This window comes from Chrysemys picta, chromosome 11, assembly GCF_011386835.1.
Source record: "Chrysemys picta bellii isolate R12L10 chromosome 11, ASM1138683v2, whole genome shotgun sequence".
Classification (NCBI taxonomy): Eukaryota; Metazoa; Chordata; order Testudines; family Emydidae; genus Chrysemys; species Chrysemys picta.
The window spans coordinates 11,252,266-11,277,906 of record NC_088801.1 but is presented as its reverse complement, the minus strand read 5'-3'; the positions used below and the strand labels follow the sequence as shown (position 1 = coordinate 11,277,906).

General features: G+C 42.4%; 1 protein-coding gene across 3 annotated transcripts in view; it reads left to right on the top strand.

The window, feature by feature from the left end:
• The window catches only part of ADCY5 (adenylate cyclase 5), a 305,275-nt gene that overhangs the window by 159,977 nt on the left and 119,657 nt on the right, over positions 1-25,641 (top strand). For all 3 annotated transcript variants that reach the window (XM_042843089.2, XM_065561499.1, XM_005279813.5), the window contains exons 2-3: positions 6,152-6,301; positions 14,948-15,069. In XM_042843089.2, the coding sequence (XP_042699023.1) occupies positions 6,152-6,301; positions 14,948-15,069 (272 nt within the window). The remainder of the gene's footprint in view (positions 1-6,151; positions 6,302-14,947; positions 15,070-25,641) is intronic.

The window sequence follows — 25,641 nt, the reverse complement described above, 5'->3', positions numbered from 1 at the left end:
CGGATACAAACGCAGAAGGTTAAAAACAGCATACTGATTCACGCTGATATTTTATTTTGTTTGTGATGGTTTCACTAGGCTTTTCCCTGAAACACTGAAACAACAGATTACTTCTTGATCCTTACCTGTCGCACCCTAGCCATCAGTTTTGTGACATTTTATCTATAGTTTACTGTCCAGCTGGGATGGCGTATCTAATGGGGTCCTGCAGGGGTCTGCCCTGTGTCTGGTACTAGTCAATATTTTCATTAATGGCTTGGAGTGCTTATATGCTTATGCTTATAACATTTACGGATGAAACCAACCTGGGAGGGGTTGCAAACACTTCAGAGGACAGAGTTAGAATTCAAAATAACCTTGATAAAATTGCAGAATTGAACTGAAATCAATTAAATGAAATTCAATAAAGTGCGAAATGCTGCACATAGGAAAGAAAAATCAAATGCACAAATGTAAAATGGGGAATAACTGACTAGACTGTAGTACTGCAGAAAAAGATCGGGGGTTGTAGGGGATTACAAATTCAACATGAGCCAACACTGTGAAGCAGTTGTGGAAAAGGTGAATACACCTCTACCCCGATATAACGCGACTTGATATAACACGAATTCGGAAATAACACGGTAAAGCAGCGTTCGGGGGGGGGAGGGGGCGGGGCTGCACACTTTGGCAGATCAAAGCAAGTTCGATATAACGTGGTTTCACCTATAACGCAGTAAGATTTTTTGGCTCCCGAGGACAGCGTTCTATCGAGGTAGAGGTGTATATTAATAGGAGTGTCATATGTCACCGCTTGTCATTGCAATTGTCCCACTCTCCTGGGCACTGGGGCGACTTCAGCTGGAGTAGTATGTTCAGCTTTAGGCACCAATGTGCACAAATTGGAGAGAGTCCAGAGGAGAGCAACAAAAATGATAAAAGCTGTAGAAAACCTGACCTATGAGGAAAGGTTAAAAAAACTGGGCCTGTTTAGTCTGAGAAAAGAAGACTGAGGGGGGACCTGAGACTGGCAGTCAATTGTTCTCTATGTCCAGTGAAGGTAGGACAAGAAATAATTGGCTTAATCTGCAGCAAGGGAGATTTAGGTTAGATAGCTACAAGGATTGTTAAGTACTGGAATAGGCTTCCAAGAAGGGAGGTTGAGGATTCCCTAGAATTGGAGATTTTTAAGAACAGGTTGAACAAACACCTGTCAGGGGTGGTGTAGGTAGGTATATTTGGTTCTGCCTCAGTGCCAGGGGCTGGACTAGATGACCTCTCTGGCTCTTCCAGGCCTACATTTCTCTGATTTTTAAAGAGATGCCATTGTTTTAAATTTTTCTTCCAATGTTTATTTTGTGTTAACAAGCTTTCATAACATCTAAAACAAACAAAACAGAAAAATTGCCATCAGTGTATTTTTCTTAAATCCCCAAGGAAACAATATTTCAAACATAATTTTCTGCATTATTTTCAATACAAACAATACAGCATTTTGCTAGTGTATGAGAACCTAAGTGAAAGTGACTAGAAACTGCCTAGTATATTTTTATTTTCCAAGCAATGAAAAATGAATCAATTTTGATGGGAGTTAAGTGCCTAGGCAGTGTTGAAAATCCCTCTCGGAGCCTGTCTGCATCTTTAAGTGTTGAAATACTTTTAAACTCTTTCCCTGGATCTCTCCGTGCCTGAGTAAAATGGGAATGGTAGCACTTCTCTACCTCGCAGTGGTAATGTGAGAATAAATACATTAATTATCAGGTGCCCAAGCACTCTGGTAAGGGGGGCCAAATAGGTATCTTAGATAGATACAAATAATAAATAAGTGAAACAGCCTTCACCAAAATCAGAGAGCTATGGGTAGACCTCATGGGCTAATGTTTTAATGGGCAGGGGAGAGAGACTCCAACCCCAAAATAGAAATCTACATTTTCCCAGTGCCTCTTAAGAACATTTTTAGAAACATAAATTGCCTGAAATAACTGCCAATAATATGTTTTCTGTTTTCGGGCCATGGAGCTTAGGGAACCAGTTTTAATATCTACATCATCTCCTTCCTCCTGGGACTGAAGCTGGTTACCATAGCAAAACCGCAAGGAAACTGATAAGCAAGTACAGTAGTACCATTGGGCAAACAGGATATAAATTCATTTGCATTAAGAAGACAGAGGGCTATGGAAAAATTAATGAGACAGAAAATCTTTAATTTTGCCTTAATTTATTTTTAAAACACCTGTGAACAAAGTGATTTTAATCAAATACCAAGTAAAGCATTCTTCCCCACACACCATCCCCTGGTCCTCCCCCACACCATCCCCCACATTATTTTAGGAACATCAGATGAACTGTGAGGCCCAAGAGAAATATTTCCAAAGCAAAACGCTGAACGTTGCTTTGAGTAGCAAGAGCTGAGCTTTAAATCTTTGCAGAGGCTTGATACTCTCAACATTATATTGTACATTTCTCTTTTTGTTCAAGCCATGTAATATTACAGTGTAAAACAGCTTTCATTTAGGAGAGTAAATACCGGCTTACATCCATTGCTGGTGAATGTTCATTGCAGGGTAACTTATGTCAGTCTTGCAGAGTGTGATTTTCTGAGCCTCTTTTGTAAATCAGTCTCTGCAGTCCCATGGGGTTGTCTACTCTGAAATGAAGTTAATGAGACCTCTGAAAATCACATTACTACTTTCAATACCATATCTATTTTGATAATGTTGATCTGATGATGTTTGTTGAACCCATGGATATCATCTGTCTCCATGCACACCTGGATGGTGTGCCATGAATGAGGCAACTGAGCTATTTAAGTGACCAGTGCTGCAATTATATCTGCATCTGTGGACCCCCTCTGACTTCAGTGGGGCTTTGTATTGGCACAGAGATGTGCCTGCAGTAAAGCTCATTGCAGGAGTGAGGGCTTCCCTCTGTCCAATGAGTGGACCCCCGTTGTATTCACTGCACAATGTCTAAACTGCCTAGAAAAGGCTTGTCTACATGAGGACTCTCAGGATTGTTAAAATGAATCTATTTACCTAGGGTTACCATATTTCAGCAAGCAAAAAAGAGGATGGGAGGAGCCCCGCCCCTGCCACTCCCACTTCCCGCCCCCTTCAGAACCCCCAACCCTCCCCCTGTTCCTTTTCCCCTGACTGGCCCCTCCTGGGACCCCTGCCCCTAACTGCCCCCCAGGACTCCACCCCCTACCTAAGCCTCCCTGCCTCTTTTCCCCTGACTGCCCCCTCCTGAGACCCTCCCCCCATCCTAACTGGCCCCCTAGGACCCTACCCCCTACCTGTACCCAGATTGCCCCAACCCTTATCCACACCCCCACCCCCAGACAGACCCCTGGGACTCCCACGCCCCATCCAACCACTCTGGCTGCCAGAGCCCCATGCGAGCGGCTGAATTTCCTGCAGCCCTCCCAGCCGCGCCTCGCTCTGCATGGGGGGGAAATCCCGGACATTTTTAGTGATTTACAAATTCCCCCCCAGACGCTATTTTTAACACAAAAAGGAGGACATGTCTGGGTAAATCCGGACGAATGGTAACCCTAATTTACCCCTTTGAAGGATTAAGCTACAGCAAACTAAAGCCACCTCACTTTTGAATGAGAGCGTCCACACAGAGATTTAATGTGCTTTAACAGTGCGTTAACTTCACAGCTTTAGTTGATTTGTCTTAACTTTCCTGGGTGTTTCTGTATAGACAAGCTCTGAGTGTATTCTCACTTACACATGTTTAAATTCAGAGCAAGTCCATTGTCCTCAGGAGATTTACTTTACATTTGCGCCGTAGCAATTACAAACATAATTAAGCCCAAACTTATTTGTATTTTAAAATTACAATGCAATATTATAAAGTGGAACAGCCATGTATTATATATTTATGTAAAATATGGTGTGCATGTGTGTTTTGGACTATATTTTATGCATACTGATAAATGCTCTGTTTAATGTGTAACTAAGTAGTTTCAGTACAGAGAATTCTGGAGTCAGTTTAATCTGATGATGCAAACAATGCTATTTAGTGTTAACTCATTGAGCTTGTTTGTAATAACCATACTGGATTCACAGGCTGTCCATCACAATCAACCCATCTATGAAGCAACATGCAGAACTCTCTGTAATTCCTAGGGAAGCCCTTACTTCCATTTCCTTATTGATTTTCCTTTTCTATGATGATGAGCATCAATGTTCTTATGTTTTCGGGAGGGAGGGGGGAAATAATTCTAAAAAAGCCAATGTTTTCCTCAGTGTCTATAAACAAGTATTTCTACCAAATATCCTTCTAGAATTAGGATTCTAACAAAACACATTTTTCCACAAAATTTTGTTACCTTTACTTTTGCTCAAATTAGATCTGCTTGATTTGTATACATGCTAGATTTTCCAGAGTTATAAGATGTTAAAGACACACAACTATTTTTTACTGGCCGTCCAAAGACCTGGAAGAACTAAGTCTCAGTGATTTGTATTTTTTTACTATGTTGATGTAATATCATTCTTGTCCTCATTAATTACAGAATTGTTTTAGCAGTAGCTGGGAGGAAATTAAAGATCTTTAGATTTTTGTTCTTTGCTGTGAATCAAATCCTGAATGCAAGGAAAGTGGTGTAACCACTGCCTAAAAATGTGCTCATGCACTGCAAAACTAGCATTAATATGGCCCTAATTCTGACTGCAAGCACTAGGTATGGAATATACTCGCTTTGTGTGTGTGAGTGGATGATATTCTCATGTAATGGCTGGTCCGCAAAGAGGATAAGGACCTACCACTCCAGAGTTCCCCCTTAGCTGAATCTGTGGTAGTTTTTTGAAGCTGAAGGACCAGGATTCTGTTCCCAGTTCCTCAGAATGGGGGCAGGGTTATATACAGCAATTGTCTGCTGTCTCCAGCACATGGATTTATCCCTAGTGTCAGAATAATCCTGATGGGAGTTGTGAGTAGAGACTGTTCCTGGGACAGGGAGTGTGTGTGTGCATTAACATGCAACCCTTAATACTGTCTTCTATAGCGTGATAGCAGCATCCTGTTAAAGTTAGATTTTGCCACTGCTGGAGTAGCCAGTCTGAGTTCCGAGCTCCCACTGCTGCCTTCTTGGTTTGATTTACACCTGTGCACATTGTCTGTCAGAATCGGGCTCTGTATCTACAGGGGGTGGGGTGGGAAATTGTGAATTGCTGTTGCATTACAGAAAACCGTTCAGAAAAAAGTACTTCCAATATTCATATCTATGAGACTGTTACAAGTCTGATATTCTGTTCCCCTAGAAATAGGAGCTATATTCAAACAAGTCTGTCTCTATAGGAAGATACAGTATATCCTGTCTAGCTCACAAGTGGGTGATGGTACAGAAGCACAAGGTCTCCTCTAGGAAGAATGCTTGTTTGCATGTTACCGGTAGAACTGATTTGAAAATTTCTCTTAAAATAAAAAAATTCAACGCAAATTCTTTTGTTGAAAATGTTTAGTTATTTTGTTTTCTAACCAACTCTAATTACCAGTGAGAGAGATGTAATTATTTTATTGGGAAATATAGTCACTGTGGAAATAACGGAGCAATGTAGCTCTTCCTACCTATTTGCATATTCATATATGTATATAACATATTATTGACCCCATAAAGGTGTGATCTGAAAATCATTGTCATTCAACTCATTTTAAAGAGCTGAGACTGGGTGATAAAAAAAAATTCCCAGTTTTTGAAGTCGATTGAAATCTAAAGTTATTTCCTTGCAATAAGTGAACACTATCTGAAATATGAAAGCTAATGTATCTTTCAACGTATTTTCATGCTGTATATGCAGGTATTTTTAAACAGTAATAATTAAAATCTTCCTTCAGATTCTTCTACATAATTCTGAGCTAGCCAAACATAGTCACATTAAAACCTCTTTATAAGTCTCTGCCATAGTAGTTTTAAGACACTTGATTGCTAACAGAATTAGAGAAAAGAATTTACATTAATGCGAAGAAATACGCTTCTCAGGGCATGTGTAAAAGTTTATATTTCAAAGAACGGCAAATGCACTGAAATGAAGAATACTAGACTCAGTCATGTGTTGGATTGTGGAATGATTCATATACCATGCTGAGCTTTTAAGTATTCTGTCTATTGTTGATGGTAGGTTTCCAAATTGTAATCATATGTTTCTCTTTTTTGTTGCAGCTGGTCTCCAATGTTCTCATCTTCTCCTGCACAAACATTGTAGGAGTGTGTACGCATTACCCAGCAGAGGTGTCTCAAAGACAAGCATTCCAAGAGACCAGGGAGTGCATTCAGGCCAGGCTACATTCTCAAAGGGAGAACCAGCAACAGGTACGAAGGAGAGTGACAAGAAATTTGAGAATGGAACTGCTGATTTGGAATTAGTCTGAAAATTGTTAATTTAGGGCCAGGTACTGAATGACCCTGTGTGAAAATGCATCGTGGATGGCAGGGCAGGATTTGGGAAGGTGGAGAAGAGAGCTCAGAGGAACCTTTTTACTCAGCTACCCTTATAGACCAGTGTTCAGGGGTGCCAACAAAATCCTGCTGCCTGTGCTCCCTGTATGAAATTCACCCTAAGCAGAGGATTTGCACCTTGTTATGCACCATTTAAGTCCCATCTAAGCCTATCTTGAGCACGAGTGGCATATGGGCCTTGTGCTGGCCCTCTGAACAGGGCGTATACTTCACTCCATCATAAGTGCACAGCATGATGATTTGTCAGCACAGCAAATAGCATATGGTAGTGGTAGGGCTGTTGTTTGGCTCTTCTGCACACATTAGCAGCTGGAGGCCAATTGTGGCAGAAATTAAGTAGTTCCCCATAGAGGGTGCTGCCCCAGTGCCTCCAAAGGCATTCTTCTATCTGTCTCTAGAGCATCCTCACTTCACATTGTGTGTGTGGCTTTGAACACAACACTACAGGCTTCCGCTGACTTACATTTTAGTTTTTAACCATTTTTAATGTCCTCACTTAGTGTTTGTTAGAAAAAGGCCTAATTGCTATCAGCACACAGTCTTGCTCTCAAGGGCTGTGGGCATATCTATTTGCTAATACAGTCTTTGGTTTTGCTACAATGAGTCTCTTACATCATAATAATTAGAGATGAAAAAACTTTTTAGGTCAGCTTGTCCATTCCCTTGATAATGTGGGGCCATGCCGTGCAGTAAATTTTCCAGTCCAGTTTTAAATAACTCATGAAATGAGGTTTCTGTGGCTTCCCTTGAGAAGTACCTTACAGTTTTGATTGTGAGTTCAGATAGGAGGGGAATGAATCAGTTGAAATGGCTGTGCATTTCTGTGAGTCAGAAGGGCAACACAACTTTCACTATACTACTCTGCTTTAGCGCACCTGCCTCTGTAGATCTGGCCATGGACAGTGTTATTCTGGGCTACTTTTGGCCAACATGGGCACCATGAAATGAAGTATGTATGAATACCTAAGCATATTTTAATTATTTTGACATCTGGTACATAAAGAGTATCCATTTCATGCACTAAGTGTAGGGTTGCCAGTAGTCTGGTTTTCGACTGGTATGCCTGGTCGAAAAGGGATCCTGACAGCTCCGGTCAGCACCGCTGACCAGGTCACTAAAAGTCTGGTTGGCAGCGCAGCAGAGCTAAGGCAGGCTCCCTGCCTGCCATGGCTCCGCGCAGCTCCTGGAAGCAACGGCATGCCCCCAACCCTCCGGCTCCTACAAGTAGGGGTAGCCAGGGGGCTCCACACGCTGGCACTGCAGCTCCCATTGGCCAGGAAATGTGGCCAATGGGAGCTGCAGGGGCGGTGCCTGTGAACGGGGCAGCACGCAAGGCTGCCTGGCCATGCCTCCGCATAGGAGCTGGAGGGGGGACATGCTGCTGCTTCCAGGAGCAGCCTGAGGTAAGTGCCGCCCGGAGCCTGCATCCCTGACCCCCTCCCCAGGCTCCAACCCCCAGTCCCAGCCCTGATCCCCCTCCCACCCTCCGAACCCCTCGGCCCCAGCCCGGAGCCCCCTCCTGCAGCCCAAACCCCTCATCCCTGGCCCCACCCCAGAGCCCGCACCCCCAGTTGGAGCCCTCACCCCAATCCCCTGCCGCAGCCCTGATCCCCCTCCCGCCCTCCAAACCCCTCGGTCCCAGCCCGGAGCCCTCTCCTGCACCCCAAACCCGTCATCCCTGGCCCCACCCCAGAGCCCACACCCCCAGTTGGAGCCCTCACCCCAATCCCCTGCCGCAGCCCTGATCCCCCTCCCGCCCTCCAAACCCCTCGGTCCCAGCCCGGAGCCCCCTCCTGCACCCCAAACCCCTCATCCCTGGCCCCACCCCCGCACCCCCAGCCGGAGTCCCCACCCGGAGTCCCCACCCCCTCCTGCATCCCAACCCCCTGCCCCAGCCTGGTGGAAATAAGCGAGTGAGTGAGTGTGGGAAGAGCGAGCGACAGAGAGAGGGGGGATGGAGTGAGCAGGGAGCGGGGAAAGGTTGTTCGGTTTTGTGCGAGTAGAAAGTTGGCAACCATAACTAGGGTTACCATATTTTGTGCCTCCTAATGGAGGACACTCCCGGGGCCCCCGCCCCCAGCCCCGCCCACGCCCCTGCCCCTGCCCCAACTCCGCCCCCTCCCAAAGTCTCCGCCCCCTCCCCTGCTTCCCGCGAACATTTAATTCGCGGGAAGCCTGAAGCAGGTAAGGGGGGGATGTGGGGGGGAGGAGGCGCGGCCCAGCCCAGGCTGGCTCCCCCGGCGGCTCCAGCCTGGGTCGGCTCGGGCCCTGGGGTGCCGGCCCCGGCCGACCACCCCCGGCGGCCCGGCACACCCCCCGGCTCCCAGCCCCGCGGGCCCGGCTCCCGGCTCCCAGCCCCGCGGGCCTGGCTCCCGGCTCCCCAGCCCCGCGGGCCCGGCCCGGCTCCCCGACCCGCGGGCCCGGCCCCCAGCCCCGCGGGCCCGGCCCGGCTCCCCGACCCGCGGGCCCGGCCCGGCTCCCCGACCCGCGGGCCCGGCTCCCGGCCCGGCCCGGCCCGGCACCATGCCCCCGGCCCCGCACAAAGAGGCCCCGGCCGAGCCTCCCGATTTTCCCGGACATGCCTGGCTTTTGGGGATTTCCCCCCGGACGGGGATTTGAGCCCCCAAAAGCCGGACATGTCCGGGAAAATCCGGACGTATGGTAACCCTAACCATAACTAAATGCCGTTTACGCAAACTAAAAATACAGTCACAGTAAGATAAAATCAGCAGCCTCTCCTACCCCAAATCCCCAAACTAGGAAAATGTTTTACCTACAAATGCCAGATGTCAACAAGCCTCTCCCTCCCACAAAACCCTGGCAAACAGATGGGCTTTGCAGCATGCCCTGAAGTTTGGGCTACTTTAGATCAGGCTTTGCAAAGTCAAGAGGCCCTCATGGAGAACGCCCTGTTAGCAGATCCCTCCCTTTTAAGCTGAGGGGAATCCAGCTGGAATGTCTCCCCAGACTGTAGTTATGATGCATGGCGGGAGAGGCAGTCCAGTTTATAGGTCAAAAATAGAAACCCCATTTCATGATTTTAGAGGTTTATAGGTCAAAAAACAACAGCTTAAGCTCCACCTAGAAACCCACCAGCAGCCAGTGCAGGTCCTAGAATGCTGGTGTTGTGGTCTCACAGCAAGATAGCTTGTTCAGTAAGTTTGCTACTTCATCCTGTACTGGCACTGATTTCCCAGTTCGTTTAAGGTGTATCCCCTGTAAAATGCATTGCTGTAATCTTGTCTTCAGGTGACAAGACATGAATCAGTCTCCAGACTAGGCATTGGTAAAAAATATCCATCCAGGCCAACTGCTGCTATAAGATTATCTAACAGTATCTGGGGAATCTGACAGTACTATCACATGCTGTATGGGAGAGAGCTCTGTGTAAGATGGAATGCTTGTCTCTGTCAACAGCTGAAGTTGGTCCAATAAAAGTTATTACCTCACCCACTTTCTAGTGATTTCATTATCCACTATAACCTGGCGAGGAGTAGTAAGTGAGGTTAGCATTACTGGAATGGAATAAAGAATTCTTAGCTGAAATTGCGCACCCTAAACAACCTCCAACAAGTGTGTATTTTCTAAGGATTAGAGGAAAGGACTTGAAGTCAGGCCTACAGGCTTCTACTCCCAGCATTACTAATTTTTTGACCATGAACAAGTCACTCGCCCTATCTGTCGAACAGGTATAATTATTTTATGAATACCTACTTCACAAGCAGGTTCACAGGTTTAATTAATTACTCTTTATAAGTGCTTTGAGGTTATCCCTAGCTAGTAATATAGGTATGTTAGCTAGTTATACATAGCTGGAGAGTGAGAGAGAGATCTATCTGTAATTCTGTATCTTTATCTAGTATATCTTTGTATAAAAATCAAGGAAATGTATATAATTTGTACTTATTTCTCTCCTCCTATTTGACTACTGCCAACATAAGTATAGTAAGGCAATACTATTCGCCTGGCCAATACATGCTGAATGATATTACAGTTAGGGTGGCAGTGTTTCATTAGAGATCTCAGTGAAATTTAAAGCTAGATACTAGTTGTGTTGTGTTTTATTGTGTATATTCTTAACCAGTTACATAAAATGAAGGTGTCTAACTGGTACCAGTAAATTGTATTGAACTGTGCTTAGAGCAGTTATTAAATGCAGGCTATTACTACTCCATGTATTTGTATGAGATGGCAAACTATATCTGGGTAAGTGTAACCTGTTCATTGGTTGATGATGATGCTTTGTGCTTTCCATCTGAGGATCTCAAAATACTTCAAAAGCATCAATAGATTGAGCCTGACAAAATCCCTGTGATGTAGGGAAATATTAGTATTCTCCTTTCACAGATGGGGAAAGTAAACAAATTAAAGAACATTCTGAAAGTTGCCCAGGAAGTCTGTGGCAGTGCCAATAACATAGCCTTGGTCTTCTGATCACCATTGTGGTGCTGTAAGCACAAGATCATCCTTCTGCCCTTATGGACCTACGGAGAGCGTCACGAGCCCATAAGATCTCCCTGGGTTAAGGAGTAGAGCTTTACAAATACCTGATTTTTTTTATTTGCCCACTGATGTGGAAATAATAAAAAAAAAATTACAACTTTTTGATGAACCAAAAAGTTGAAAAAAATCTGGATGGGGTTGAGTGAAATGAGGTGGGGGGGGGGGTTGTTGTTTTTTTTTGTTTTTTTTTACATTTTTAAATAAAATGGAAGAAAATTTACAAATGAAAAGTAGTTTCAAATCAAAAAATTAAAACATTTATTTTTGAAAATATCGGAACAAAACTTCAATTTTTTAAAGTAAAAGAATCGGGCGAATTCAACACCAATTCACAAAATGTATTGATCAACTAGAAACTGCATTTTTTAGCCAAAAAAGAAAAAGATTTTGCCAAAAAAATTTGCCCAGCTCTATTAAGGAGTTTTTATTTGGCTCTCTGAGTTATCTGACAGATGTGTAAAATTCAATGTAGGATTAGCAGCTTCTGTACATCTGAGGGTGTCCATTACAATTAACTGAGAGGCAATGGTGTGTGCACCAATGTGCCTTGGTTATTCCAGTAAATATATGAAATATATTGTGCTTTTGTGCTCATGACATACATTAGTGTCAGAAGCGCAAGTATAACTGATGTGAAAATAGCTAAAGTTTCTTATTTTGATATTCAAGCACACAGGCACAGATGATGCAGACCTCTTTTATTATGTATTTTCAAGGACCGCAGTACCTTCTCTCAGCTGCAACAGTTTTGAGCTGTGCCTGATAGTGATCCCTCATGAATTTTGTTCCATATTTTTGGTACAGATGAAGGGACTGGAGATGGGAATCAAGCCCTGACAATGTACATTAAAGGACAGGTAAATACAGTGCAACACTATGCATTGTAAAGATTTCTCTAGTGAGTGCATTGCACATATTATCAACAAGTTTGCTCTCTTACAGTTCTCACAGAGTTTGTTATGCTGTACTTGGACACAAGTAAATAAGCAACAGTAAGACAAAACATGAATTAAAAACCAGAATTGTGTTTTATAATGGAATGAACTATGGAAAAGAGGGTTTTTAATGGTGTTGTGAGCAATTAGTACAAGAGCATTGACCCCTCTGAGTCATGATTGCAGTTTGATCTGTGGAGTTCTGTGTTGTTAGGAATTAATGATCTATTGAATAAGGTTATGGACCTTCATTTAGACTAGATTATGATTGTGTGGTTGGTGAAGGAGACAATTGCTTCCCTCCATGCTATGTAGTAGCAATTGTCATGCAGGAAAAAGAGATAGTATGGACAGGTAGACTGTATAAATTGTTGTGATTCTACAGTGTTGTCAGAACATCTTGCCTCTTGCCTACTGATTAGACTACATTTGAGTTGGACCAACAAAATAGATATCCATATTTTAATCTGGCTTTTTCTTGTAGAAAAAAATTCCTTAAACTAAAGGAATTTTGAGGTGAAATCAGAAAATAAAAGGCAAATAAAGGATTTAGGCAAAACCGTATTGTATCTGGTCTAATGCTAACTACACACACAAAACACCAGCATGCATACACTTGCAGATTTACATTCTGCAACTTCTGCATAAAAATTACTACCAGATTTAGGCTGATCACAGGCTACATAGATGGCCAGGTCACAGAGGCTTTTCTCTGATATTTAGGAAAAGTTGTCCCACTCCCATCAGTTGTAATGTGACACAATAACTCAGTTTCTTAAGGTACAAAACTAGATAGCGAACAACATACGAAGTAATTTTATGAAAGCTACACCGAGCCCATTTTAATCTTTAAAACACAAAGATATTACAAATAAACAAGGATGCACCTTAGTTGCTCAGGATGAGGGTAAAGAGATGTGAATTGTGGGTGATGGAAGGTAGGTAATGGAGGTAATGTCACTGTATGCATGTATGTTTACTATGCCTTATGCAACTGGGCCCCGATCCTAATTGAGGTTTTCAGGTGCTACTGTAAAATAACTACTAATAGTGTGTTTACTCCTGGGGGAATTCTGCGCCACTGCGCATGTGCAGAATTTATGTCCCCTACAGATTTATTTGCTTCTCCGCAGAAAAATGACTTTCTGATGGGGAAGCAAAGGGAAGCCACAAGAGCAGTCATGCGACCCTCCCCAGCAGTATGTTTTGGGTGCCCAAGGTTGCTGGCAGATAGGTAAATGACTGTGGTGTAGGAAGTGGGACTGGGGAAGACCCAGCTGGTGGCTCCTCCCTGCGCTGGGCTTAGCTGCTAGTCCCTGCTGCGCTGGGGAGGACAAGACTTCCTCTTCCCCTACACGGCATCCAGGGCTGGGTCAGACCCACCCCCAGATTTTTCCCCGGGCTGCAGGAAGCTCTGCAAACTCCCTACCTCCAGCCCGCTTCCTGCACCCATTGTTCCTCGGCTGCAGGGGGAGGGATCCCTGTACAGGGAGCTGCTCTCCCATCCACCCAACCCCCGTGCATCCAGACCCCCTCATACCCAGACCCTCCCGCCGAGCCTCACCTCACCTCCCCCCTGCAATCAGATGAGTCCCACTCCCCCTGCACGACCCCACCAAGCCCCAACCAGCTGCACCTGGATCCCCACCCCACTGAGCCCCACTCGTCCAGCATCTGGACCCCCAGTGAGCCCCCCACACCCAGACCCCCCTGCTGAGCTCTATCCCCACCAACACTGAGCCCCAACCACCTTCACCTGGACCCCCCCTGAAGAGTCCCATTACCATTGCACCCAGAACCCCCCCCCCCCAACAAGCTCCTGAGCATCCAGATCCCACCCACACCTGATCCCCCACTGAGCCACCCGCACCCAGATTGCCCCACACAGAAACCTCTCAACCCACACCTGGATGCCCCCACACTAAGCCCCTCCACACTTGGATTCTGCCTGCCCACACCTGGTGCACCTGGCATGGAAGGGCAGGGCCCTGGGGTGTGTCTGGGCCAGGCCCGGTCCTTGCGCTGTGTCAGGGTTGGGTGCAGCCTCCCTGCTGAGTCCGTGTCCCTCGGGGGAGCTGCACAGTGATCTCCCACCTCTGTGCAGCCAGTGGCCTGTGCTCCCCAGTGCCATGCTTGAGACTCCACATTTATTTGACAAATAACATTTTCAGAATTTTTAATTTGGGGGGGCCAAATTTTTAATTCGGGGGGGGGGGCGATTTTTTTATTTTTTTTGGTGCAGAATGCCCTCAGGAGTATGTGTTGTACAATTGGGCCAAATTCTCCTGCCAGTTATATTGGTGCAACCCTTCCCTGCCACGGAGAACCCATATTCTGGACCCCCTGAAGAGTCCCATTACCATTGCACCCAGAGCTCCCCCCTTCCCCCCAAAGGGGAGCATAGTAAGGAACGCTCCCTTTGTGAGTTAGATTGTGCTCTGCCTGTTACAGGTTAGTGAAGTAAAATGAGACTCTTAAATGGATTTCAGGGGAATTGGGAAATCAGTCCTGTAGCCTTATGCCCAACGGAGAACCCTGTAATGATGCATGGTTTATATAATGAGACTTCCAAGTCTACATTTTTACTTGAGGCTTTGTTACTCTTGCTGCCTGTGGATGTGTTCAGCTAGTAATACTGCTCTTTAAAGAGCGCCTCAGTACTTTGCAGTGACTGCTGGTCTCTAAGAATGAAGTCCTGCTGCTTTGGAGCCCCCTACTGGAATGCAAACTTGTGTACTATACAGACTTGGGCACTGAAGCAGCTGCCTCCATATGGCTCCTTCATCTGGAAGAATCTGCAACTGTAGATAGCATATATAGTGGGTCTGGCAGGAAGGTTAATTTACTTTCCCTTTGATATTGTGTTCATATTTTTCTGAGTGGGACAGGACCCCCGGTGCCTTGATGGCAGAACTGGCTGCTGCATTTATGAAGACCATTCCTCTTGCTTTTGCTCATCAGTCACTGAACTGATGGCTTCATTTCTCTCCGATAAGAAACAACGAGCGTTTGTTAACTGGGAAGCAGGTGTTTTAATTGGTTCATCTGTCTGACTCAACAGGAGCGGCTCCTGCTCTCTGTACTTCCTCGTCACGTTGCCATGGAGATGAAAGCCGACATTAATGCCAAACAGGAGGATATGATGTTTCATAAGATCTACATCCAGAAGCACGACAATGTCAGGTAAGAACTGCTGACTGAATCCCAGCTGGCAATGGAAGTTGGGGGCCATACTGAGCCCCACCTCTTAGTTACAGAGAATTAAAGTAGCAGGTGGCAGGGACACACAATCCAAAATAAATAACAGCTAGAAAATTGAATTAAAAAGCAGCACCAAGAAACATCAGTGAGTTTGTGTGTGGGATAGGATGGCAGTATCCTCTGTATCTGCAACATCTTTCTTTCAGGAAGTAGTTTCTACTATATCCCTCTTCCAAGAACTTTTCCTAGAATCCTTCACACTTTTTAGAAAGGTGCTGGGGAGTCACATGTTGTTTGGTTGCTTGTTTAATTATCAAGTAAACCATCCCAGTTACCCCAAATTGCACTCCTTTCTGACTTGCAGCACCTGGGTGAAAAAAGAACTGCAGAGTCATATTGCTCTTAAAATGACTTGAATATTCATCACTAGCCTTAAACAACAAGCTTTGTAATCAGTGAGAACCAACTCCTAGCAGCTACTCGGTTAACAGACAGCACACCCGTGTTCCACAGCTCCCTGGTCTGGCCCTTTAGAGAAGGTCCCACAAGAAACAGGCACTGAATCTATGGCAAGCAGTGCACAATCAAACACAATGTTTGTGTTGCTGAGAGGAAGCCCGGTCTTGCAAGTTTCTAAGCACCCTCACTCCCATTGATTTAAGGAAAGCTGGGGTTCTTCATGACATCATGTGTTTGGGCTTTTTGTGAGCACTGGGAGATACAGCGGCAGCCTGGCTAGCAAGAGAGGACCTCTTGGCATCGATTCATGTGTCTGGGAGAACAGAGAGGGGATGAGAAGAAATATTAATTTATCTTGCCATTTTTAAAGGAGCAAAATCTGATGCCCCCGGGATGTTGATGAATAATTTAATTTTGATGTGACTCATCTCTGCTGCAGTTATAAACCTGTGTGGGGTTATTTTGGCCTTCATTGAGCCAGACTCTGAAGTGGTTTGGTAGCTTTCCTCCAGCCCTGGCGCTAGATAAACTACGGAACCTTCCCTCTCATCAATGCCCCAGAGGGTGGATTATATATGTTACTCAAATGCGACTGTTTTTCCCAATAACTTGTGTGACATGCTTTACTACCCTGATTTGTGTTTGGGATCCAATGCAACTTATAACCTGATACTTGGTAACCAACAAATAAAATTAAAATAGGTTTACTGTGTCTCTAATTTATGTACTGTCCTTCTGTGATTAGTAATTTATTACTATTTGTGTTACCATGGCACCAGGGAGCCCCTAGCCATTGCGCTAGGATCTGTATTAATACTAATAGTCCCTGCTCCAAAGACCTTGCAGTCCCATTCTTTGATTCAAGACAGTAAAACACATTTAACATATTCAGACTTCTCAAAGCAGTTGAAAGCAATGACAAGCTGATGTGTCTGTAGCTGTAAAAAAGTATAACAGGTGACTAGAAAATGGCAACAAATGGAACATTCATGTGAAAAGCCCAAGGAAATCAGTGGGAGACTTTCCATTGAATTTAATGGTCTTAGATCAGGCCTCTGTTTTTGATTGTAACTTGGACATATCAAACGGTCTGGTAACTGATATCCATGCATGGGTAGGATGTAGGACAAATGTTTAATCAGTTATGAAAGGCTACAACCTTTAATGATGTAAAAGTAAATTATACAGCTTTGAAATGAATGCAGATTTTTATGGTAACTGGTTTAGTGATTTTAAATTAGAAGAAGTATATTACATCAGCACAGTACTCGTAACAACATGAGCTACTGCATTCTTTATGTATATCATTTTTTCCTATTCAATTTGTTTGGGAAGAGTTTGTAACTTCAGTGTGATTGGATGGTGGTCACAATTTCTCTAGAAGAAAAATGACTTCTTGTCAGTACCTAAAAGTTGGCTTGATATTTGAATAGCATGTGACTAGTTGTACTAGAGCAGCGGTTCTCAAACTTTTGTATTGGTGACCCCTTTCACACAGCAAGCCTCTGAGTGTGACGCCCCCCCCTTATAAATTAAAAACACTTTTTAATATATTTAACACCATTATAAATGCTGGAGGCAAAGTGGGGTTTGGGGTGGAGGCTGACAGCTCACGATCCTCCCTGTAATAACCTTGCGACCCCCTGAGGACTCCTGACCTCCAGTTTGAGAAAGCCCTGTACTAGAGGAAGCAATACAAGACAGCCACATATCATCATATGGGGTAGTATCAAACCAGCTTTATGTGATGTTGCAATTCCTGGATTTGGAATAGAGGACATGCAAATAAAATCATATTTATGAAGATTTGATTGTATTTTTAGGACAATAATTCATCTGAAATTTTGTTGTTTATTATAGAAACCTTCCTAAAATAACTGGGAGCAAGCTTAACTGTTCTTTCCTTTTTATTTCATTGAAACCATATTACATAAAACTGGGCTGAGATAAAATATCTAGGGGTAAAGTGTATCTTCAGTATGGACTCTTCTTTAACAAACAATCAAAAATAAATTCTACCAGAGTTAAAGGATAAAATAGAATACTGAGTTCCGTTAATAATTTATAGGGTCACAATGAGCAAATAAAGGTAGTCATTACACTTGAAATTATATAATGCTAATAGTTCTCTCTTCAGCTCTAAAAACTGATTAGAATTTTTCAGATAAGTCATACTTAATATGATGACTTCGTCAGCTGAGGAGGTGTAATAGCTTATTTCAAATGAGATGAGACAATAACAGATTCAAAGGAGATATTTGCTAGTCCTTGAGTAAGAGGTACTATAACAGATATGCACCGCCTTAACATCCAACCAGGAATTGGATCCAAGGCAGAGGTTGCCCTCAATCCATGTATCATGTCTTTGATATGAAATGATAAAACCTTATTAGAGTTTCTTGAGAGTCTCTAGGCAACAAGTTAACAAAGCTAGAAACAGAGGATAGCTGACTTAATATACAGTTTGCTCTTAGTGATTTGAAACTTGTACAAGAAGTAATTACAGATGTTATTGCAGCTGCTATTAGAGAGGTTTAGAAGATTGTTCCATATTTCCCTGATTGTTTTCTTCCCTCTTTGGTCTATGTATTATGAAGAAGGGTCTCAAGGCAATTTTTCCCCCACACAAAATGAGCACCCCTCAGTTCAGATAGAGCATTGTGGTATTTGTGTAATATATAAAAAGCAACAGAACACCTTTAAGACTAACAGATGTATTGGAGCATAAGCTTTCGTGGGTGAATACCCGCTTCGTCAGACACATGTAATGGAAATTTCCAGAGGCAGGTATAAATATGCAGGCAAGAATCAGTCTGGAGATAATGAGATTAGTTCAATCAGGGAGGGTGAGGTCCTCTTCTAGCAGTTGAGGTGTGAACACCAAGGGAGGAGAAACTGCTTCTGTAGTTGGATAGCCATTCACAGTCTTTGTTTAATCCTGATCTGATGGTGTCAAATTTGCAAATGAACTGAAGCTCAGCAGTTTCTCTTTGGAGTCTGGTCCTGAAGTTTTTTTGCTGTAAGATGGCTACCTTTACATCTGCTATTGTGTGGCCAGGGAGGTTGAAGTCTTCCCCTACAGGTCTTTGTATCTTGCCATTCATATTGAAGTCTAGAAATAGACAAATATAGACAAGTTGATAAATATTCAAATATCCTAACAGCATGTATGATCCTTTAAATAGATATACATATGTAAAAATATAACATGGCACATTCCAAAGATAACCTTCACTTTGCCTCTCTCGTTGAGTGCACAGAGTAAATTCCTGAAAGGTGCTGAGTTGAAGGCACTCGGGACCTTGTAGGATCAAACGTCTTAGAGGGTAAACTCTTCCGGTCATGGACCTTGCCTCCTCCATGTTCAATAGAATATTAAGGATCTTTTCCAAAGCCCATTGAAATCAATGGAAAGACCATCAGTCACTTCAGTGGGCTTTGACTCTAGCCTACACACAATCAGTATTTAAAAGATAGTAACTAGAAAAAGTAAAGGTACAAAATAAATCGGTTTTCAGAATGGAGAGAGGTAAATAGCGGTGTCCCCCAGGGGTCTGTACTGGGCGCAGTCCTATTCAACATATTCATAAATGATCTGGAAAGGGTAAATAGTGAGGTGGCAAAATTTGCAGATGATCCAAAACTACTCAAGATAGTTAAGTCCCAGACAGACTGCAAAGAGCTACAAAGGGATCTCACAAAACTGGACGACTGGGTAACAAAATGGCAGATGAAATTCAGTGTTGATAAATGCAAGGTAATGCACCTTGGAAAACATAATCCCACCTATACATATACAATGATGGGGTCTAAATTAGCTGTTACCACTCAAGAAAGAGATCTTGGAGTCATTGTGAATAGTTCTCTGAAAACATCCACTCAATGTGCAGAGGCAGTCAAAAAAGCAAACACGTTGGGAATCATTAAGGGAGGGATAGATAATAAGACAGAATATATCATATTGCCTCTATATAAATCCATGGTACATCCACATCTTGAATACTGCGTGCAGATGTGGTTGCCCCATCTCAAAAAAGATATATTGGAATTGGAAAAGCTTCAGAAAAGAGCGATAAAAATGATTAGGGAGATGGAACAGCTTCCGTATGAGGAGAGATTAATAAGACTGGGATATTTCAGTTTGGAAAAGAGACGACTAGGGGGATATGATAGAGGTCTATAAAATCATGACTGGTGTGGAGAAAGTAAATAAGGAAGTGTTATTTACTCCTTCTCATAACACACGAACTAGGAGTCACCAAATGAAATGAATAGGCAGAAGGTTTAAAACAAACAGAAAAGTATTTCTTCACACAACGCACAGTCAGTCCATAGAACTCTTTGCCAGAGGATGTTGTGAAGGCCAAGACTATAACAGGGTTCAAAAAAGAACTATATAAGCTCATGGAAGATAAGCTCATGGACCCAGCAATGGCTATTAGCCAGGATGGGCAGGATGGTGTCCCTAGCTTCTGTTTGCCAGAAGCTGGGAATGGGCGACAGGAAATGGATCACTTGATGATCACCTGTTCTGTTCATTCCCTCTGGGGCACTTGGATTGGCCACTGTCGGAAGACAGGATACTGGTCTGGATGGACCTTTGGTCTGATCCACTATGGCCATTCTTATATTCTTAAGTATCAAGTGCCCAAATCAAATCCCTTAAGAATTTTGGAGTACATTCTGCCACATTTACTCTTGTTAATCAGTATGAATAAAGGTGAAGGAGTCTATGTGTTAGGCCATGTCTAGACAGGAAAAATGTTTTGTTTTAAACACATGCTAGCTAGCATGTTTTAACTAACACCTCTTTAAACACTAGATCATATTGGGCTTCATGCCTCTTAAAAACATGTTAGCTGGTTGTGGTTGAAGCGAGAAGGGGGCCTAGAGATTTCCTCAACCAACTAACACTTTAAAAAAAAAGAGAGAGTGTGTTAAAAGCACATACTTAAGTGCTTTGCTGAATTGATGACAGTTGAAGTCAATGGGACTTAAGTATACATTTGAAGTTAAGTGTGTATTCAAGTATTTTGCTGAATTGGGGCCTAAAACGTGCTATGTAATTCCTTTTCAAACACAGTCTATTTTCCTAGCCTAGACATGGCCTTATTGAAAGCAAAGGGGAAATGACTTTAGAATTAGTACATCTCCTCTACCTGTACTTCAGAGAAATGAAAAAATAAGTAAGAGTATGGGAAAAGGAGATGTGATTTGGAACAAATGACTCCTTTCACTTTAGGAGTCAGGCATGAAGTCCATTGCCTTAAGTGGGCTCATTGCCTTAAGTGGGCTCAGTAAAACCTTCTGTAATGGGAATTCTTTACTGTGGGACCTTTTTAAAGCCTATATGTTTACCTAGAAACTTGTTGATGGGCGCAGTGTACAAATCAAATGAATAAAGGAATGTAACTGAAAATTAGTAGGCATGCTTTTTCCTTTAATCTGTGCAACAGTCAAGGAAAGCTTTTTGTTTGAGGTTGGAAAAATCCAACCAATCTTGTTTGTTTTTCAGTGTTATAAAAAGTAAAAAGTTCTAAGTTCTGTACTAGATAAAGGTCATTGTGTCAAGGCAGTTCAGAAACATGTTAAATCCGTGCAGGGGTTTGTGCCTGCCCATTGAATGTGGCTTCCTGTTGCTGATTAATGAACAGAAACATTTCCTTTGTAGTTAGTAGAAGTGGGGAAAGTTTATTTATTTATTTATTTATTTATTGTTTTCACTTGAATTTTGTAAATCAGTCTCCTAACAAAACTCTTCTAGTGATCTCACACATTAGCTAAAATAGGTTGATCCTATTGTCTACTCTGTTTTGGTTTACATTTGCATTTATTGATTCAAAGATGATTTTAGGATTATTCCTGTAATATCCAGTCTCTGAGAACAGTCATTCTACTAATGCTTCATAGATAGGGAAGGCAAAGTGATCTGATAATCATTGTGGAAGTAATGAGACTGCAGTCATAGGTTTGATCTCAGCAGATTCAGATCAGCCTTTTGCCCTTCTGAAGTATTGAGCTCCGTGAAGTCGGTGTGTTGAGGTCTCTTGGATGAAGCTCTTACTAGCATCCAGGTCCTGTCTGCTCCATGTGCACCTTGTGAAGAACCTGAAGAGAAAAAGGCTTTTACCTGGTATCCTTACCCAGAAATTCTCCTAATCCCTCACAATTTTGCAGCACATTTTGTGCCAGTTGTCTGTCTGGCTGCTGCCTTATGCATTTTTGGTATGTACTTGAAGCATATAATTTTTTTAATTAATATTTACAAGATAGAGTGAACAGAATTAAAAGAGAACTACAAGTGCAATAGTATGTTACCATACCTAGAAATCCTGCAAGCAACTTTAGGGTTTCAGAAATATAAAAAATATATACAAGTTGTTTATGAATTTTAACTAAGGATGGGCTCAGGATGCAAAATTTGACTTATGATCACCTAAAGTTTTGAGGCTATTTGAAAGCCAAGCTTTTGTTTCATCCTGTTACAGAGAGAGAGGAGCCGTTTGCTGAATTCAGATCCAGATAGAGTCTTCAAATTCTCTAAAGATGACTGGATCTGGGATTTTGTTGAGGACCCATCTTTAATTTTACTTAGTAGAAAAATTGTCTAACAGAAAATGCTCTCTTGTAAACTGTTGTGGGAAGTTACTCTATCTTTGATCTATTTTGCAATGATGCTTAACATGGAAACCTATCTCATCCCTTTCTACGTGTTATTGACTGTTGATGTTTTTAGTTATTTGTAGTCCTGTTTCTTCTGCTAATCTTAATATCTCCCCCACTCCACCCCAGATGGGTGTGTTTTTTTCACAAAAATATTCCGTTTGTCCACCTTTCCAGAAACTAGCCTTTCATATAATCGTACCATGACCCTGTAAGTGAAAGGAATACAACTTTCACAAGTGGACCATTTTTGTCCTTCCAAATGTCTGAGAATAATTTTCCTAGAATGAAGCGATTAGACTAATTTTCTCATGATATTTTAGATAATTTCCCTATGCCTGTATAACGTCGACAGACCCCCGGTTGTTGGTGAGCAGGATGGAACTGGGGACCTCTGAAGCTTAGTGCATGAGCCTCTACAGCATGAGCTAAAAGCCAACTGGCTGTCAGCTAAGTCTGTAGAGCAGACTCATTTTATCTCTCTTTAAGACAGTGGTCTCAGTGCCACTAAATGGGACAGAACACCACACCCAGAAGGTGTGTGGGTTACATATTTCCCCTAGCTGAGGAAGTGTATCCTGAGCTCCAGAGACTTCCCAGTTGAAATCCCAGCTGACCCCCGACTTTTAATGCCAACAGACCCCCAGTTGTTGGTGAGCGGGATTGAACCCTGGACCTCTGGAGCTTAGTGCATGAGCTGCTACAGCATGAGCTAAAAGCCAGATGGCTGTCAGCTAAGTCTGTAGAGCAGACTCATCTTATCTCTCTTTAAGTGGTTTCGGTGCCACTAGATGGGACAGAACACCACACCCAGGAGGTGTGTGGGTTACACATGCATTGATTTAAAAGTATGTACAAGAGAAACCTTCTTTAGCTGTTAGCTAGGGCCTAGAAACACAGCTGAGCAATGCAGATTCAACGCATTACAGTGTAGTGGTACTCACATTATCCTGTTTAATACAATATGTAAATAAAATATATTTCTTAAGGCATACATAGGTGTGCAATATATATGATTTTCATGAAGAAGTAAAGTGGTTCCTCTAATCTGAGTGGATAAAAGAAAGTCTTTCAGAACCTTATTCAGGACTTCCTGGGAATGAGTTCATAGTCTTCTGTTCATTGTTATGGAAAGTAAAGTTTAGAGATTAATTTATCCACAAAGAAAATATGATTTCCTGTCACTTTTGGCAGCAAGTTACTTTTCCAGACTTTCCTCTGCTAAAGTGTATTAGGAGTGATGGTGGTAGTCAAGATGAAAAGATATTTTGGGTTAATATATTCTACTGCAGTGTAAGTGAGCAGGTTTTATGAGCTTTTATAGAGAGACTAACATTCTTCCTCCCTGAGTTATTGTATGAGAATTATCTTTGACAAATACAGAACCTTATAGAATGACTTGACCTTTCCCACGTCTGTGTGTTAAATATAAAGCCATTGTCAAATATAATCAGGAAAGGAGTTCCCAAGACCATACCAGTCACTTTTGTGTGTGTAAACAACAAGGTGAATTGTGCAATTAAATCAGTTTGTTTTACCTTGAATGAGATTGTAGCTGACCCAAACGCACTAACATATGCATGGATTATGATGTTGAGCTGATGCTTTCCAAGTGGAAATTTAAACTTGTAGTGTTGCCTTTGCTATTTATAGTAACCCATTGCCATGATAATGGCTTAATGATATCTAGGTTTAGCCAAATATAGTAATCTCAGTACTATAAACAGAGTTCAGATGGCCTCTGTAAAAGAATAAAGGTTGGTAGTGTCACTTAAATTCTTCTGATGAACTGTTTCACAACATTTATTTTAGAGATGGTATCCAGGCATAGTGAAAGTGACAATTTCCTCTTTATATAATTCTTATGAATTGTATACTGAACAAGATTAACCTGATGTTGTAAATTGTTTAAAATAGCTTGACAACTTGGATTATACTGTTTGCAGAAATAAAGCAATGGATTCTACTCTCTGTAGGCACTGTAAATGAGAAACATGTTTAACTACCTTTCCAATTCAATTATGTTCTAGCATCAAAACTTTAAAAAAAACCACCTTAATTATCATTAAACATGTTTTCAATTAGAGCAAATCAGTATAGTTCAACTGAGAATCAGGGTTCTTGGCTTCTAATAGCAGTTCTGCCGCTGACTTACCCTTTTTATGACTCCTCTGTAAAATGGATATAATAATCACTTTCTTCACAGGTAAAGTGTGGTGCTTAACTAATTGTTTGTAAAGTTCTTTGAGATCCTAAAATGTAAGGCACTACATAATCGCAAATTATTACTTTTGGGTAATAATCTTCAACTAAAATTGCTACAGATCTCAGATTTTCTTTTAGTCTCAAAGTACAATTAAAATTTTCTAGGTATCTATTTTTTCCCCCTCAAGCCTAAACGCTTCTTTTAAAGGAGATATCAGTCCAAACACTATGTGTCACAACTTGGTTTTAATTGCAGCTAGTGGAAAGGTTCCCATAGAATAACTTTAAATGGGTACATTGATGTTAATGCAATAGTCTGTCAACTCTGCTTGCTAATTAATGGTGTTTTCTTGGTGGCATATGTAGGTTTAGCTCTTGATTTTCTGGGATGCTAACTTACAACACCCTTCTTTTGAAATGGAATGAGTTTATAATGTGGCATATTCTATTAAGTCCGGTTCAAATTGGTGCATTCCATCTACAGATAGGTTTGTCATCCGGCTGTTGTTAGTCAATAGCTCATCTGGATTTTTATTTCTGTATTTTCTTCTTGAGGCAGTTGAAGCTAAGTAGAAGTGGGTTTAATTTTACCATCTTCCATAAATATAAATACCGTAGAGTGAATGTGTAATAGTCATGCTCTGGATATTTTCGGTGATTCCAAAAATAACCCGTTGTCTCAGCCAGTGTTAACGTAGCTACTATTTCCATGGAAAGCATCGTCACTGGGGTGAGGTTGCCCCAGTAAGTGTTTAAATATCTGCTGCCCAGTCCCTCCTCTTCCTTCCAACTCTGTCAGCTTGTGTAAAGATGATGGTTTATAGTTGAAAACATGGGAGTCTTACGTCAGTCAGGAGCAGGCCAGCAGCAGGTACTCTCCATATCCGTCACAGACCAGTGCACAACTTTGGTTTCCTTTCTGGTTTTCTCCATACCAGGTGAGATGGCAGAGTGCTGGAAGGATAACAAGGGCACTAGTATTCTGCAGCCTTTCTTTTAGGGGATTCTCATCTAGTCGATGTAGGTTTTTATACTGTGCTCATCCTTGTAGTATCTGAGCGCCTTCCAGTAGGACATTAAGCAACAGGACTATATATTTATTATGTTGTTTGCATCTGCCCAGAGGGAGAAGCATGGGATTGCTGTGTTCTTGTTGTGAGAGATCATTTTGCCTTCTCAAAAGTCAGTGCCAATACATCGTGGCTCTTCAGGGCAGACCTCTTGGGT